The sequence below is a fragment of the Panthera tigris genome, chromosome A1, assembly GCF_018350195.1.
Source record: "Panthera tigris isolate Pti1 chromosome A1, P.tigris_Pti1_mat1.1, whole genome shotgun sequence".
NCBI lineage: Eukaryota > Metazoa > Chordata > Mammalia > Carnivora > Felidae > Panthera > Panthera tigris.
This window is the reverse complement of record NC_056660.1, coordinates 6343824-6361926: the sequence shown is the minus strand read 5'-3', so window position 1 is coordinate 6361926 and position 18103 is coordinate 6343824. Positions and strand designations below refer to the sequence as shown.

The following is an 18103-nucleotide window of genomic DNA, read 5'->3' as shown; positions in this document are numbered from 1 at the left end:
AAGGAGGATCCAAAAATCCTGGGTAAAACTGCCCAAATCTCTGGTTGATCCTATAAACCAGGTGTAAAGCAAGGCAAACTCAAAGTGGCCTGGCTAAGCTAAAAGAACTTAGGAGAGTTCTGGGGTTATCCATCATAGGCAGGGTAAGGAGAAGTGGCAGCTTAATTCTAGCCCTGTTAACGACCTCCCTTAAAACTCAGCACTTTTCAGGGGCGCTTGGGTGGCTCAGTCGGTTCAGCTCAGGTGTGATCTCAAGGTCTGTGAGTTCGAGCCCTGTGTCCGGCTCTGTGCTGAGAGCTCAGAGCCTAGAGCTGCTTCGGACTCTGTCTCCCTCGGTTTCTGCCCTTCCCCTGCTCATGCTCTGTCTCTCAAAAATAAACAAACGTTAAAAAAAATTTTTTTTTAAATCAGTACTTTTCAGAGGAACATAACACACTCCAGAGTCCCTGAAATGTAGAATTCATAAAGTTTAGGATACAATCCAAAACTACGAGGCATGCACCCAAGAGAAAAAGGCAATCTAGAGACGGATCCTGAAAAGATCCACATGTTGGAATTGGCAGGCAAGGATTTTTAAAGAGCTAGTATAACCATGCTCAAAGATGTAAAGGAAAATAAGCTTGTAATAAACAGGTAGGGAATCTCAGCAGAGAAAAAAAATAAAGCTATTAAAAAAGAAAAAAGAACAGGGGCGCCTGGGTGGTTAAGCATCAGACACTTGATTTTGGCTCAGGTCATGATTTCATGGCTTATGAGATCAACCGCATTGGGTTCTATGCTGACAGCCCAGAGCCTGCTTGGGATTCTCTGTCTCCTCTCTCTCTGCCCCTCCCCTACTCATGCTCCCTCTCTCTCATAATAAACTTTAAAAAAGGGTATGAAATTCTACATGGAAAAGAAGGTTAGAAGAAAAGACTTACTAGACGGGCTTTAGAGTAAATTGTAAGAGACAGAATAAAGAGTCGGTGAACCTGAAGAGAGAAAAACAGAGAGAAAAACAATTTTTAAATCGAAAGAGCCTCAAGGAATTGTGGGCCAACCTCAAAAGGTTAATGTATGTGTAATAGGAATGTAAGGAAAGAAAGGGACAGAAAATATATTTGAAAAAGTAACGTCTAAATATTCTCCAAATTTCATTTAAGACATAAATTACAGATTCAAGCTCAGGGAACTCCAAGCGAGATAAATACAAGGAAAATCATAGCAAAGCATATGAAGCAACATTGCTGGGGAGTTTAAAAATAGTACAGCCACTTTGCAAAAGTCTGGCAATTTCTTATAAAACTAAACACACACCTACCTGTGACTCAGCAGTCGCGTTCCTGGGTATTTATCCAAGATAGATGAGCAGATACGCCCAGAAAGGACTTGTATGGAGTCTTACCAAGAGCGTGGATAAACCCGCTTCGGGATATTCATACAATGGAACGCTACTCAGTGACAAAAAAGGCATAAAATATTGACATATGCCGTGACATTAATGGCTTTCAAAAACATTATGCTAAAAGAAGCCAGATGGAAAATGGTACTATTTTACTCCACATATGTGAAGTTCTCAAACAGGCTAAAGTGAATCCATAGCTTAAAAAAACAAAACAAAACCACAACGGTGGTTGCTCCAGGGACTAGGACAGAAGCCTCTGAAGGATATGGAGCAACATGCTGGGGTCACGGCAGTGCTGGCTACCTTTGTGGGATTGGCGTTACAAGCGATGGGATTGGCGTTACGAGAGATGGGATTTGCGTTACGAGAGCGTCCACACTGTGACAACTCATCGGATGGTATACTTAGGATGCTGCATTTCACGTTTACCTCAAAAATATTAAACGTTAGTTACAAATATTAAACTCTAATTTATGATGTGTATACTGAATGTATATGATGTGTTATATACGTACACGACGTGTATCATGATGTGTTACTTGTAAGGGCTGGAGAAAAGCATCCCAGGAACAATAAATGCTACCGAATGTTCATCACTGCTATTATCAAGACTAGACGTGGCGAAGCACACGGCCTCCTGCTCCCAGAATGGCTTTTCCTTTCTCACTATGCCGGGTCCCTCCCAGGATCCAATCACAAATCCTGGTGACGTAAAACTTATGCAGAAATTTAAATGGAAATCGGAGTATTTGCTATCTAATAATGAAAATGCTAATTGAAAACTCTGCCCTTGTGGCACCTGGGTGGCTCAGCGGGTTGAGTGTCCGACTCCAGCCCAGGTCATGATCTCAAGGTTCACAAGTTCGAGCCCTGCATTGGGCTCTGTGCTGACAGCTCAGAGCCTGGATCTGCTTCAGATTCTGTGTCTCCTTCTCTCTATGCCTCTCCCCAGCTCATGTACTGTCTCTCTCTCTCTCTCTCTAAGATGAATAAGAACATTAAAAAAATTTTAAGGGGCACGTGGGTGGCTCAGTCGGTTAAGCCTCTGATTTCAGCTCGGTCACGATCTCGCGGTCCGTGAGTTCGAGCCCCGCGTCAGGCTCTGGGCTGATGGCTCGGAGCCTGGAGCCTGTTTCGGATTCTGTGTCTCCCTCTCTCTCTGCCCTTCCTCTGTTCACGGTCTGTCTCTCTCTCTCTCAAAAATAAACATTAAAAAAAATTTTTTTTTTAATTTTTTTAAAAACTCTGCCAAACCCCCAACTTCTCCCCTCCAAAAAAGGTTAAACATACAACACTGTTGCCAATGAGTAAAACCTTTTAGGGTTAAAAGTGTAATTTTATTTAGATGTTACTTGTACATAATCTATAGTAAGATATACAAACAGATAAAAATTGTTTAACAGGAGGTTGTTTTTTTTTTTTTAATACCATTTTCAATTCAATTTACAACAGCATTGGTAATAATACTGCAAGGTGACAGATACTGTGATTTATAAAACAAAACTTACTTGCTACTCTGGCTGATACATTCCCACTAGTCTTTAATGGATTCAAATGTATCGTGTATTTCCGTTGCAAATTATTACAAAACTTTCACAGCCTAGCCACTTGGTGCTCAGAAAAGATGTTGATATTCTAAACATTTACTGAAATGAAAATGTTAATTTCCTAACAGTATACTTTCACGAAAGGAAAACCAGAAGTGTACCAAATCCTACGGTCTGGGGCCACCGATGGAAAAGCAACCACGTTATGTTTGTGTAGCTAATGTGTGTGGTACCGAGCAGTCTTCTCATCCCCTCTGCCTAATCTATGATGTGAGAAAAAAGCTGATCAGAAATGAATCTAAAATACACGCGGGGGAACAAAACGGAGGATGATTTAAAATAACCTTACAACAGATGACTGCTACTTTAAAATGTAAAATTCACAGCTATGAAATACCCTTTTGAATGTCCTTCTCCGTTTGTTTTGGTAAATATTTTTTGAAAATGGAAAACTGAAAAATCAAAATATTCACTTTTTCCTTTTCATGTACTAGCACATTAGAAAAAGTCTGGATTTAAATTTTCGAAGAAATCCGATTTGCTGAGAAAAATACTGTAAAAATAATCGAAATGGAAATTTAGTCCTTTTCCATTCTGTTAAAGGCTAGGTGACACCCTAGGGCAAAAGGTTTTTCACTAGTCGGAAAATCAAGTTGAAAGTGACTTGTTGATTCCACTACAGGAAGACGACTAATAATTAATAGGCTTATGAATATTTATGAATAAAGTGCCAGTAATTTTATTGTAATAAGATATAAATAGAAGAAATTCTGACATGGGTAGTAGCTTTATGTGTTCTCTTCGTCCTGAGAACAGAAGGGACATAAAAAACAAAGAAGCGTTACCAGACAGAAGTTCTAGAATTGTGCAAGTAATTCCTACTCCAAAAGTAACAATAAAAACAAAATATTGTAATAAAGACAAAAGAGGAGTACAAATGGTAAAAGTCCCAAGAATAATGCCAACACAGGAGGCCTTTACACTGAAATAAAGGGAGAGAAATCAAAGGGAGAAATTTAAACGTTCATTACTAACTACTGCTTATAATCGGTAAAATTATGGCGTCCAGCTCCAAGACACAGAAACTCGAGAAGCATGTGTCAAAACAGCCAGTCCCGCTGAAAAGACTCAGGTAACCTGATGTGAGAAGGATGGTCTTGGGAAGGGGACACAGACATTAGGCTTTTCGGAGTCTCCAACTCTACGTGACTGAAATTCAAGGTATCGGCTTTACAGGACGAACGCCCACAAGCCACGTAAATGTCCACACAGGGACGCAGAGACCCGGTTCGAGGGTGCCGCTGAAGTCCTCAGGAGGACTCAGTAACAAAAACCCATCGGTCATGGTCCTGCTGAGACGACCACCATGAACCAGCCAGCTCTGCCTTGAGCTGAAGACTCCTCTGTCACGACCGAGAGTCACGAGTAACCGCCATCCGTGAGAAATGCTGTACTCGGGTCAGAATCCCTAGTAAGTAAAGTGTCTTAGTGTTATTTGTGAAGTCGTATCTAGAATCAAAGCCCGGGGGCGTTTATCTGTTCCGAACAAGCAGCGATCCCTCACCCCAACTGCTAAGACGTAAGCTGCCATCCGTGAGCGTTCCAGCAGTCTGCCTTCCTCAGGAAGATCAACCCCATGGCTCGGTCGTATTGCCGTGTGGGAAGCAGAGCGGGAAGGGCGAAGGCGAGGGGCAAGTGATCCGGTGCAGCAAGGAGCCTACTCTGACCTGAGGTACTTTTGAAAATCCCCTGTGCCGACGGCCACGTGAGGAAAGAGAACCGTGTGCTTCTAGGAGCAGGGCCACGGCCCCGCTCGGGTGATGGATCCCTAATGTGGCCGCGGCACCGGGAAAAGCAAGTAGCTGCCAGCATCTACGTCCACCTCCATCTAAGCTTTTCAACTCCAGAGCACGCGGCGCGAGGAGCCACGGGAAGCCCTCTCCCTGAGGTCCGGGGGTCCCGGACCACCGTGTCTGTGCTGGCCGGCTGGCACCCAAGGCTGTAAGCGCTGTCACACGTTTCTGGCGTCACAACCCCATGGCCCTGACGGAAGAAGAACCCTGTTGTTCACGTTCATCACTGCGCAGCTGCCCAAACCTCTTAATGGCAACTGCCGACAGGCAGGGACCAAGCGAACGCCCGCAGGGAACCCTGCCTGCAAAGGGCCGCTGCGAAGGAAACGAAATTATCTAACAGATCGTTCCGAGTCACACAGAGGCACAAGCCCAGACACTGCGAGCAGAAACACTGGGTCCTCCTTACTTGTTGAATCCTTCCCTCTAGAACCAACTTCTTCTGAAACACGTTTAAAACAAAACAGAACAAAACGAAGGTGAAACGGTATCACGTACTGATTGGAAGACATCACTCTGACACACGGTCATTAATCTTGCAAAGACCTAACACCAGGCAGCTTCACAAACACGCAGCAAGTCTGCAGAATTATAGCGACCAAAAGGAGGAAACCCAAACTGCACTAAATACGCTCACGGCCAAGAGAAAGGAAGCAAAATGCCGTTTTCGGGACAATGCAATAGTTACAGCATATTTCCTCGTGTGCAGCACAATTTGCTATGTGTAGTGGCACTTAAGTATTACACAGTAAATACTGAAAAAACCCAGAACTTTTGGATGTGCAAAAGCAATATCACATTATTAATACAAAAGTCGCTAAGCTACAGGGTTATAATACCACTACGTGGGCGCGGAGACCACAAAATCTGCGAGGCATTTTCCGACGCACGGTCTCCTGCCGGCAAGCAGCCCTGCCCCCACGCCGTCCACCTGCGCACGCGCCCCGCCTCAGTCGGACCAGTCGTTCTCGTCGAACTCGGAGTCGTCGTCAGAATCGCTGTACTCCACGGCGATGCGTCTGGACAGAATCGTGGCCACGTCGTTCCCAACCGGCTCGCGCTTGGCTTCTTGCTCACGCTGTTCCTGCACCTTCTTCAGCTGAATCCCTAGAGACACGACACGGAGCGTAGAATTTAATCCCTCTGCCGGCTCCACACGAAGGAAACACAAACTAACAGGCCTAGCGGCCTTTTTTTTGTTTTTGTTTTTCCTGCTGACACCCAGGGTAGAAAGTTTTGGAAACCTGAGGGGAGGAAAGCTTGGGAAATAGAAGTTTCGTGACCAACAAAATTGGCACTCAAAGTGGAAACGTTTTTTGTAGCAAAGTGTTTTACGGCAGCGTGTTCGAATCAGGACATACGAACGTCACGAAAGTTCTGGAGCTACACCGTCCAGTGGGGTAGCCACTAGCCACATGTGGCTAATTAAGGGTGAAGTTACTGGGCCCCGGGGGCTACCATACTGGACTGCATCATGAACACTTCCGGGACGCTGCTGTAATCCCAAGGCTTAGAAAGCAGTGCTTTGCCCCAGTAGCCCTTGGCCGGTGTGGGGAGTTAAGAGATCTTTGTCTCACTGATTTGCTGAAAATGAATACAAAATACAGTCGTCTGCTTTCTTATTAACAAAGTGGGATACAAAGACGATTTAATGTGCTAATTCTTTAACTTTCTCTTTTGAAACGATTTCAGATTTATAGGCTGTAAAACTAGCGGAAAAACGTCCCCATACAACCGACATCCCGATTCCATTTGACCGTCTTGTTTAACTAGCAACCCTTCTCTGGCATTCTTGCTCACACACCCATACTTTTTCCTGGATCACTTGAGAATAAGGTAGCATATGAGGTCCTTTTGCCCCTAAAATACCTCATGTGTAATTCCTAAGAGACAATGATCAAAATCAGGCTCTTAGTGCAGACACAAATATACTACCATCTACTGCACAATTTTATTTCAATTTTGCCAGCAGACCTAACAGCAGCAAATGAAGAAAGTTTTCCATCAGGCTTGGGATCCGACGTGGAAACACCCATCACGTTCGTTGTCATTAATGTCCCTTATTCTGGGAAGTTCTTCAGTCTTTGTGTTTTACGACCTTGACGGTTTTGAAGAACACAGGCAGCTCTTCTGTAGACTGTCCCTTGATGTGGGCTTATCAGAGGTTTCCTTGTGATTAGACCCAAGTTATGTTATCACTCTTACTGGAAGGGGCTCACGGGTGTCAGAAAACAAAACCACTGTCCTGCTATGACCCTAAATTTATTTGCGACGGGGTCGTGTACCTCTGGGATCTTCTCTCCTTGACAAAATCAAAGTGTGCCAATGACGTTCAAGACCTACGAGAACCCCGGGCCTGTGTGTCACACTCCAGTCTGATTTGTGGGGACTCAGAGCAGAGGCAGTCACATCCCCGCCGTCCAGTGAAGGACGCCAGGGGTGCTGCTGTTGGGCTCCCTTCTCAGTCCCTTCTGAACGGAAACAACCAGACTGTGACCAGGAGACGGTGCATCTCCCGACTGCACAAGGAGCTCTTGGGATATCTCACGCCCTGTCAGTGACCCTCAACCAGCCTGGGCTGTGCCTGGGGCTGAGAAAAAACGGGGTGGAACAGACTGGAAGTGTGTGGCTCCGGCGGGGGGGGGGGGGGGCAAAACGGGTGAGCGTCTGGGCTCCTCCAACCTGATGGGACCAGAGATGCTCTATTTCTGTATGTCTCATGTTCTGGGGTTCAGTGTAGGACTTCAATCTGACAAAAGAATTTTGCTGCTAAATAAATGTTGAAAAGCTTACTGGCTTAGCACATCGAGCTAAAAATATGGGAAGTCTAGGACACAGCTTAGATTTTTAAAAATAACTAAATCATATACACGAGCTTGCTTTCGCTCATTTATACATTTACCCTCAGAGTAGAAGGCAGAAGAAAGATCTCATTAATTAGTGATCATTTTTATGAGCTATTTCTAGTCAAGTCTCAATTCTTTATTACTGTGTGTTTATCTTGCACTGGCAAAAACGTATCTACAGTTTACCAAAAACAAAATCAAGGGGCGCCTGGGTGGCTCAGTCGGCTGAGCGTCCGACTCCTGGTTTCGGCCCAGGTCACGATCTCACGGTTCGTGAGTTCGAGCCCCGCGCTGGGCTCCGTAGCTGGTGGCACAGGGGATTCTCTCTCTCTCTCTCCTTCTCTCTCTGCCCCTCGCCCGCTCGCACCGCCTCTGTCTCTCTCAAAATAAATAAACTTCAAAAAAAAAAATCAAACAAGTGTCTTTGAACCCTATCCTCAGACACAGTTCAGTGGAGAGTAGACACTTGAGGGCCAGGCTGTAGCTGGGGTCGGAGCCACGAAGAGATCTCCTTCTAGAAGGAAGACTGTTTGAGATGCTCACTCACCCATTCGAATGGCAGCAAGCAGATCGCTTCGAGCATCGCTTATGGGTGGCTGTGCCGTCTCCTGGCGCTTTGCCTCGGCTGCTGGGGGGCCGTGCATCGGGGAGGAGGATCGAGAAGACCCTGCGCCAGGAGGACCCGGCGGGGGCGGCGGTGGGCCCGGAGGCGGCGGGGCCGTGACCACGAGCCCCGCGGCGGGAGGGTGGGGAGGAGGCGCGTAGGAGGAGCCCGCAGAGGCAGGGAAGGGGGGCTGCATGGGGATCTGGAGAGGGCTGACGAAAGCAGTTTGTGCTGAAGGAATCATGGGGGGCGGCGGAGGAGGCGGCGGTCCTGAGGGGTTGTAATACTCAATGATCTGTGCTGGGAGCATCCTAATAAAGAGAGGAAACACCAAGAGTCGTTAAAGCAGCAACAGCCACATCCTCTGCGCGTCTAATACACCTAACACAGGGGCCTCCCTCCAACACAGTATACACTGTCCTTTGAACTTGTAACACCGTAGGACGCGAACATCCACGCTTCGCACCAGCCGTTCTCACATGTCTACGTTATTCGCTGTGATGCGATTCGAGATCACCTACTCAAAGGAACCGAAAAGAAAATCACTCAAAAGGTAACTCTCTGTGGCAGGCCAGAATAAAACGGTTGACGGCAGAGGTTAAGAACAGTGACTCAAGTCTCCCCTTTCTCCTGGGCATCTCAAAGGTGGGCGGCTCACGCACTCGGTCTAACAAGGGTTCTGTGGTCAGTCAGATTCGGAAAAATCTGTATTTCCTAGCCCGTCCCACGGAAGTGCCTCAAGCCGACAGTGCCTATGGAAGTATCAAAATCTTTGAAAAGTCCTTCAGCTAAGAAATCCACTGAATTCTACTTAGCTAAGGCTTTTCCTAACCAACTGGACCACAGACCCTCTCTTTGCCTGACCCTTGGCTACAGCCTCAGAACACACTCCGAGAGAGAGAACGGATGGATGGGAATAACCAGGACTGAGTGGTCACAGAGGGAACCTCAAAAAGCTGGCGGGGCGGGGGGGGGGGGGGCAGGGCATACATTCAGGTGTTTCATGCTGCTCTGAAGAACACACATGTTAACACAAACACACACTCAACCTTCCCGGACGCTGTCTCGGAGGGCCTAACTCTTCAAAGGTTACGGTTGAGCCCGAAAAGACAGGGCAAAAGACCGCCTATCAAAACAGAGACGGGTGCTTACATTAATAAACTCCTGAACGTGAGGGTCTTTCTTTAGGAGGCGTCTGAATCCCACCCGAGACACGGAAAACAAAAGGACCCGGGGGAGGGATGATGTCTGGGCTCCAGCAGGTCAAGAAAGGGGACCACGGGGCCAAGTGCGAACACGGCTCACGGGGGGCTGCGCTGTATGGTTTTCTCACGTGTGACGGGAACTCTCTGCGGTTCACCCGGCGCACGTCCAGAAACCCGGAGATCTGGGACAGGTTCACAAAATCAGCGTGTCACCCTCGATCAACGCCTTGGCTTCGCAATCCATTCGAACGTAGCCAGGGGTACGTATGGGGGGGCGGGGGGGGGGTGCGCATGACTACAGATTCGAACCTGAGATGCATCTGTAACGGAAAGGGGAGCAGCGGGACACTGAGGCTTTTACCGCAGAACGTGGCTTAGCCGGTAGTATCTACACCCAGCCGCCCCTGGCTGCTTCTGGCCCCTAAGGCATGATCGTTCAGTTACACCTTCTCAAGCACACACAGCAAGACTCCCGATGCCACAGCAAGCGCGGCAGGACGCAGGAGTCCGGTTACCCGTAGTCTGCTGGCGCCACGGGCGCGGAGGCCTGGGACCCCTCTGTGGCCTGCGGTGGGGGTGGCGGCGGCGGCTGCTGGGGTCTGTTCGGCGCCATGTGCCTCGCCGAGGCGGAGGGGGGTCGGTACTCATGCTCGGGGGCCTGGGCTGCCGGCCCGTGCGGTGGTGCGTCGCCGGCCGCGTAAGAAGGGGTCACGGGCTGCGGCTGCAGAGAGTGGTTGGGGGTCGCCGGGTAAGAGTAATCTGTGACATCCGACGCGTGCGACCTGGCGTTCAGGGAAGGGGGGGGGAGAAATTCAAATTAAATTAGGAGGATCCCCCCACCCCACCCCAACAGGCATACACCTCTATCTGAGCAACAAACAACCTTGCCGATGTACAGAAATCACACACTGTGTTTCCTTTACAAGCACCAGCCAGGTCCAGCCCCATGAGAGCCTCCCAGCAACAACATCATTACGACTTTAGCAGCAAGCCCCAGTGTTACGTGGCTTCAGATTCACAGCGTTGAAGTGGGTAAGTCAGATTGGCAAGCAGGGAGCAGCAGAGCCCCATTTCCACAGTATTTCAGCGTGCTTTTTTTTTTTTTTTCTAAGAGAGAAGGCTACAAGACAGATCCCATTTAATTAAAAAACCGCACCTAAGGCAGAGGATTTCGGTGGCAATGAGAGTGAGAGCATATAATTAGAAGTTACAAAATGGCAGGTGACCCGGATGAACACGAACGGGAAAGAAAAGGAAAGAAATGCAGAATGCAATACAGTGAACCGTAGTGTTCTTCGACGGAAGAACTGTACTCGGCCAAAAAGGAAAGAACGTGGGGTAACACGGAAAGGTCGTCTTCTCTTTGAGCGCACAGCTGAGCGTGAAACTCTGGAAGGAATGGAGGTCTTAGATTAGACGAGCAGAGCTCAGAAAGGTGCGGACGCTGGGACGCCAGCGAGGCCCTACGGAGGGAGCGGGGACTCGTGAGTGTCGCAGCCACACAGGCCACGGGCATTAGTAACGACAGCGGCGTGTTCCTGGCCCAGGGTTACAGGACAGGTTACAGGAGGCGTTGTCAGTAAGGGGGCCGCGCGTCCTCTCAGGACAGCCAAAGCAGGGCGGGCAACCTGAGGCTGGGGTCCGAGAGCGCAAAGTGACGAACCCCCTGGGCACTCTGTCCTCGGCCGTGCTCCCTGCCTGTGCCAGCTCCTTGGTGTCACTCATGAACTCAATGCCCATTTTCCTTCTCTCCCACTCTTCTCTTCTTGTTCTTACTTTTCTCACATTTATTTGCTGGTTTCTGTTAGGATTCAGCTTGTGCTTCTCTCTCTGAAGGAAACAGGCAAACACACGTTGGGGATGCGGGGGCGGGGAGCAGGGAAGACACCAACTGAATTTCGATCTTTGAAATCCCGACGGTAGCTTCCTTAACCGGAGCGTCGCACGGCACAGAAAAGCATCCTAAATCACAAGAGGCTGCTTTTTTGCTTTTTTTTTCCCTCCCTACTTGCAATATAATGAGAATAACGAATAACTCACTTTTTGCTTCTTACTTGCAGTGTGAATTCTAGATTACGGTGTGAACACGAGTATGTCTTTTGAACCATGCAAACTGCTAGCGAGTTAAAAACACTCTTAATGGGGGAAGCACCCGACCTAGCTTTAGAAGTAGCACATTTTAAAAATGGAAACCCCGAAGACACTGGAGCCACTGGTGGTGCGTGACTGACCGTGTGTGTGTGTGTGTGTGTGTGTGTGTGTGCGCGCGCGCCTGTGTCACAGACTGCGTGCACCACTTTCTCAAGGAAACGAGGTCATCTCGCAAAATAGGCAGTGCTTCTGAGGAGATGGGGAGCCAGAAACTGTAAACATCCTGGGGTAACTTGGGGCACTCCTCCCACAGAGTAGCCTTGTGACAGAGGCCCAAAGGAGCCGGTGAAAGGGGAAGGAAGACCAGACGGAGGAGAGAGTAAAGGAGCAGGGGGTGTGCGTCTGAGGATAAGAACAGCACGGGCGAGGTCTGGAGGGTAGGGCTGCTCTGGAGGGGGGCTGCTCTGTTGAGGCGCGGGGCGCCAGTGGGCTGGAGGAAAGGTGGGGATTCGGGGGCCCGGCGGGGGCCAGACATCCCCGCGGGAAGGTAGCAGTCAGCCCCAGAAGATGCTGTACCAACGTGGAGACGAGTGGGGTGGTCCTGAAACGTCGTGATCATCACTGACTGTCCGTTACAGAAAAGAGAACTGGTAGGAGTGAAGACCACATGGAAAAAGGAAGAAGAAAAGTGCAGGCAGTGGAGACGCAGTGGGAGAATCAAAAGAGTCCCCCCAGGGTCTTGCGGGTAGACAGGTGGGCAGCGGGACGGCTGTAACACGGGCGCAGGACAGGAAGAGACAAACGCAAGGACACCTGGGCTGGAGGCATCTACCCCTGAGAAGGGCAAGGGAGAGCAGGAGGTAAGTGTGTCAATTCTTATCCTAAATTTATGCTTAGAATCAAACCATTCCTGATCAGTGGAGCAAAATCTCGTGGTTAGTTTACCTGGACTGGATTCAAACACACTACTTACACGAACAGGTTATATACATGCTGTGAAATCTGGCATTTCAGTTGTCCTCAATAGATCCATTAAAAACCTTGTTTCTAAATAACACTTAAAACATAAATATGAAATAATAAAAGTCAAAAGACAGAAAACATGGCGCATGATTTCAATTTCGTAAAAGAAAAAACATGGACGTGTACTGAAAAAAAGACCAAAGGAAGAAATACACTAAAATGCAGAAAGGGGTTTCTCTGGATGATAGGATTATGGATAATATTTTACTTTTCGTTGGTACTTTCCAAATATAAAAAGCTTATTTTATATGAAGAAAAAGTGATACACTTTAGTAAAATAAAAAAGTCTCTAAATTAAGGGACAGAATCCAAGTACACGGATGAATTTTAATCTATTATCTCGCGTGTGCAGATAGCAAGAGGCTGTGGGAAATGGGATTTGCATTCTGCAAACTAAGAAAAATGAAGATGCACCTGAACCACATAAATACAAAGGCTGAATACTAAGTAATCTCAGCAACTGTCAATTTTATACCCAACACGGAACAACGGAATCTCGGATGCCGGAGCGAGTAACCATCCCTCAACTGAGGGAGGAAAAAATCATTTTTCCACCTGCATCTGTTGAAATGGGAGAACAAGTATATGGAATATTATAAAATAAAGCATAGGTTTCCTATGAGTAAACAGGCACAACGAAATTAGTTGGAAAAAAAAATGCCAAAAAGCCAATTGACACTCTCAAGGCTATCGTATTCAAGTACCCCTCCTCACCCCTAGAGTCCCCCTGGACCCCTCACCCCTGGACCGTCACTGTTGTTATTTTCTATGGAAATAAATGGACACAGAGATTCAAACTTGAGGCAAGCACTCAGTTAAAGCTCCACTAATTCTCTAATACTGAACAGGTAACAGCCAGTACAGAAAAACTGCCTAGAACTTGCCTCCTAACATAGCCAGTCAAAGACTTACAGCCCTTCTGGGGCAGGGATGTTTCTGGGCGTGGTAACTACCAAAGACAAAGCCACTTGTGCAGCGCGGACTAGACGCCAAGGTTATAGAGATAAAAATTTAAAAAGGACACAGATGTGGGGTGCCTGGGTGCCTCAGTCGGTTAAACGTCTGCCTTCAGCTCAGGTCGTGCTCTCGTGGTTCCTGAGTTCGAGCCCCGCATCAGGCTCTGTGCACAGAGCCTGGAGCCTGCTTTGGATTCTGTGTCTCCCCCTCTCTCTGCCCCTCCCCTGCTCATGGTCTCTCTCTGTCTCTCAACAATAAACATTAAAAAAAAAAAAAAAAAAGATACAAATGTAATGCGACGTCCAGGTTGTTGGCTATTTTTAGAACATTCTTGTGTCCCTTAAGAATTCTCTATTGGAATTTTGAAATGTTGGCGGAAGACTCTGAGGCTGCAGGCAAGTGGCAGACCATGACCTTACAAAAGCAGAAACAGGAAATTAAACCAGAAGTAAAAATTGACTAGTCAGCTTCTGTCGTTCGGTGAATCCCTTTTGCAACAAATGGTGACTTAGTGACCATGTCATTCACACCTGCAAGGAATATTTTTTTTTTATTTAAATGCTTACAAATTCTTAAAAGTAACTCCAACAGAACTCTTCTCCTGAAATTAGAATACACAAGATTAGTGCACTGAAGAAAACACTATCGCTTTTGCTCACCACTCTTAGAAAAGGTTATTTAAAGAATAATAAAGTTGCATCGCAGGCACATCAATTACTACCTACTAATTAATTTTAGATACCAGGTGGCAAAGGAAATTCGAGATTCTAAGCTAAAGCAGAAGAGAAAGAATTAATGATTATTAAAATAAAAATGTCAGTCATCGACGGTTATCAAGCCCAAAGTTAGTATCAACGTTAAAACACAGCGTCTAGATTAACGGAACCATAAACTGAAGTCAGAGTGGTGGAGAAGCATACGATGTGACCCAATGTAAAATGAAACTGTTTTAAAGGATTATTTCACAATCGAAAACATACATAGAATCGACTTTTAAGGAAAGCTTTGAAACGTACCGTGGGCCACGCGAACACGAAAGCCACTGGTACGTCTCCAACGTACAACAAAACCGAGCACTACGCAGAGGCTTTGCTACGACACACGCACACACACCTAGTGTCTGGGGACAGGGATCCCTCGGAAGACGCTCCGTGGTACACACTCTGAGACAGCCTGTTGTCGGGTCTAAGCTCTTTGTCATATGCCATCATACTCCACTCCTGGCGCCTGTTTCTGGCTTTCCTAACCTTTTTCACCTCACGGGTTGTGCCATCTATACGCTTTTGCTCCTGGTGTCCAGGCAGAGAGGGCAAGCATGCCAAGACAGAAGGGAGAGGAAAACAGAAGTTAAATGCAGTCGTAATGCATAGGAAACAAGCGTGGTGTGCAAACAAGAGACATTCCCATTTCCGGTGGTTTTAACGTGAAGAAAATTCTAAGCATATACTCTCTTACCCAACGCAGACCCAACAGAAGGAACGGGTACTTCACTATGTAACCTAAATAAACAAAAGCTACTGACTGTACTGCAGCTAACTACAGGAATTGCTTAACCATCATTTTTGGTAGAGAATTCACACCTTAAGGGGCGCCTGGGTGGCTCAGTCGGTTAAGTGTCTGACTCTTGGTTTCCGCTCAGGTCATGATCTCACGGTCAGCATACATCGTGGGTCATGAGCCCTGAGTCAGGCTCTCTGCGGTCAGCACAGGGCCCACTTCGGATCATCTGTCCCCCTCTCTCTGCCCCTCCCCTGCTGGCGCCCTCCCTCTGTCTCTCTCAAAATAAATAAATAAAATTAAAGAAGAGAATTTACACCTTACTAGGCTTTTAGCTTGTTTTAAATGTGCTGTACCTTTTAGATGTGTATTATACACGTGAAATATCTAACATGCAGAGAAATCATTTCCCACCACTGCACAATTTTGACTGAGTTGTTAACAGGCCATGCTGTTTCACGAAATAACTCAAAATCCTCTATTTCCAGTCTCTAGAAGATCATTACAGAATATTTAAGCTAATCCTGCAACTAGCTTAACACAAAGCAAACCGTGATTAGGACTTACCTTCACATACAAAGAATCATTCTTGTGCCAGCCGTATGTTGCCAGCAAAAATGTCTCCAGTAAATACACAGGTCCTACATAGGTGTTTCTTTAAAGGTGAAGGCGGTTATTTCTACGTGTGTTTACGTGTTTTTCCTGCTTCCCGAGTAAGACGTCCTGGTCTTTAAGGATCAGAACTGTGTGCCTTTAACTCCTACGCTCCTCTTAAAGCACCTCCACACACGGCTTTACAGACAGTGTGCACTTGGCAAAGGCTGACTACATGACCAGGTCTAGGTGGGCTCAGGGCGCTTACTCCGTCCCAGACACCGTGTCAGGCACTGCTGATACAAACAGCAAACACACAAACACGGAATCTGCCCTCATGGAGCCTGCAATCCGGTGGGCGAAGCCCACAAGATCACACAAATAAACGCCTAGCTACGAAATGTGGTGAAACTAAGTGCATCATACACCGAATGCTGCCTAGTCTGGAAGTCAGGGAGTGTCCTGGAGTGACTGAGAGGTCAGATCTGCAGTGTGCAGGCATTAATTCTGCAAAGGAGCAGGGGTCAGCAGCATGTCCACAGGGGAGAGAACGTGCAGAGGCCCTGTGGAGGGCGGACAGCGGCACGCCAGGAGGAATAAAGAAGGGAAATGGTGAGTTAAGGTGAATGGCTCCAAGATCTAAAAGGTTTGCAAGGCCTTAATGGCTGTGTCACAAGTGTTTTTCTTCACCCCGAGAGCAATGGGACAAGGGAGGGGCTGACACCCTGCCCAGGCATGTGAGAAGGGCCCTCTAGGTAGTGGAGAACGGATCAAAAAGGGGAAGGCAAAAAAATAAAATAAAACTAAATAAAAGATAAAAGGGGGAAGGGCAGGGATGGCAATTAGAAGCTGCTCAGGCAGGTCCTGGAAAAAGGGGCGGCTGACGGCTCGCGGTGGGTGCCGAGGCGGAGCCGGACTATTTGCAGAGGGGTTCAGGAGGCACAGGCGATGTCCTGGCGGAGGATGTGAACGTGGAGCTCACAGAACACATGCAGATGGTTAATAAGGATGTGTGATGCAAATTAGATGAGGGGGAGGGGTGAGCTCATCCAAAAAATAATAATAACATCCAGGTCTAGAAGAAGTCTGTTAAGAGTATACACTGGTTCAGTCTTTTAATGGTCAGGGGCAATATGATGGTATCTTTCAAAATGTAAAACTCCTCCTTGCCTTGTAGGAATTTACTGAGAAGAGATATCGACACATGAGTACAGCAGTATTGCGGTTAAGCAATTATTTACATTCTATTTCCTAATACGCTACTGGGTAAATAGTCTACGTAGTGGGCATACCTCGGCGTACCATACAACTATTAAAAAGACCGAAGAAGATCTTTAATTATGTCAATATCCGTACACGTCTGCGTGTGTGTGTGCGTCAAGAGTGGTACAATTCTACGCACGTAAAAATACTTGGTGAAATGTGTGTGCACATATTTACGAATGCCCAAAAGACCTAAAATATGCGCCCTGAACTGTTACTACTGATTAGTGACACCTGGGGAGGGAAGAAACTTCTCCCCAAATTTTCTGATGTATTTACTTCGGTGTAATTTGAGCATTTTACAACCAGCATGTATCGTCTGCATACCTGTAGAAACCCAAAGGAGGGAGACTTCAATGGACTTCAAGCAATATGCATCCTGATTAAGGACCACTGCACTGATCAGTAACGCTCACCCTTACTTTTCAATGATGTATGTTGACTATTCAGGTATTGCTACGATTATGCAACGGTCTTTACAGCGGTTCAGCCTCCAAATCTACCCACCATCATGCACATCACACACGCGCACACATACACGTGCACAAACTCTGACAAAGTTTTAACAGTGACACATCTATACTCCAACTACACTGTCCTAAAGTCCCAGAATGTGCCCAACTGTCTCCTAGCCCAGTACGGTCTTGGCTGCTTCTACCCCAAATGCACCCCACCTCCTCTGTCCTCCATTCTTCTAGCATCCACCCCTCTTCCACGTGTGTGCGCGCACACACACACACACACACACACACACACCCTCCCCCAACTCTGCTCAGCTGACTTCTAACTCCCCACTGCTGGGGCTCAATGAATGACACTCCACTGCACTTACGCTGTCCCCTCCTCGTCCCCTCACCCCACCGCACACCACACTTTTCCTTCGCAACACTTACAGCACCGTAACGACACGCTCACAACTACCTATTTATTTGCAATTCTAAAAATGTTTCGAAACCAGCAAACTAAGGAAACCAAGTTCAGAAACAATGGATTTCTCACCCCCTAAATTTTTCTAAACTAACTTTTCTTCAGAGAGATTTGTCAGTGCAAAACTGAAAGCAGCGACCCGTGCTTATGAAACCCTGGGAAATGAAGGCTATCTGGCCTCATTTTACATTCCTACCTAGTAAAAGCAGATTTGTACTGGAATTTTCAAACTTCTTTCCCTCTTTATGAGTTCCAGCGGGCTGCATGATTACTTCGTGTTTGTCTCCCCTGCTACGTTGTCATTTCCTTGAG

The 18103-nt window shown here is 47.1% G+C and overlaps 1 protein-coding gene across 6 annotated transcripts in view; it reads right to left on the bottom strand.

The window, feature by feature from the left end:
- Positions 1-3646: 3646 nt before the first annotated feature.
- The window catches only part of WASF3 (WASP family member 3), a 133223-nt gene continuing 118766 nt past the window's right edge, over positions 3647-18103 (bottom strand). For 5 of the 6 annotated variants that reach the window (XM_042987477.1, XM_042987349.1, XM_042987408.1 and 2 more), the window contains 4 exons: positions 14624-14799; positions 9955-10221; positions 8178-8545; positions 3647-5891 (listed from right to left, as the gene is read on the bottom strand). In XM_042987477.1, the coding sequence (XP_042843411.1) occupies positions 5734-5891; positions 8178-8545; positions 9955-10221; positions 14624-14799 (969 nt within the window). In that variant the 3' untranslated portion in view covers positions 3647-5733. Of the gene's footprint in view, positions 5892-8177; positions 8546-9954; positions 10222-11102; positions 11270-14623; positions 14800-18103 lie in introns of all 6 variants that reach the window. The other variant, XM_042987614.1, reaches the window with a different exon arrangement.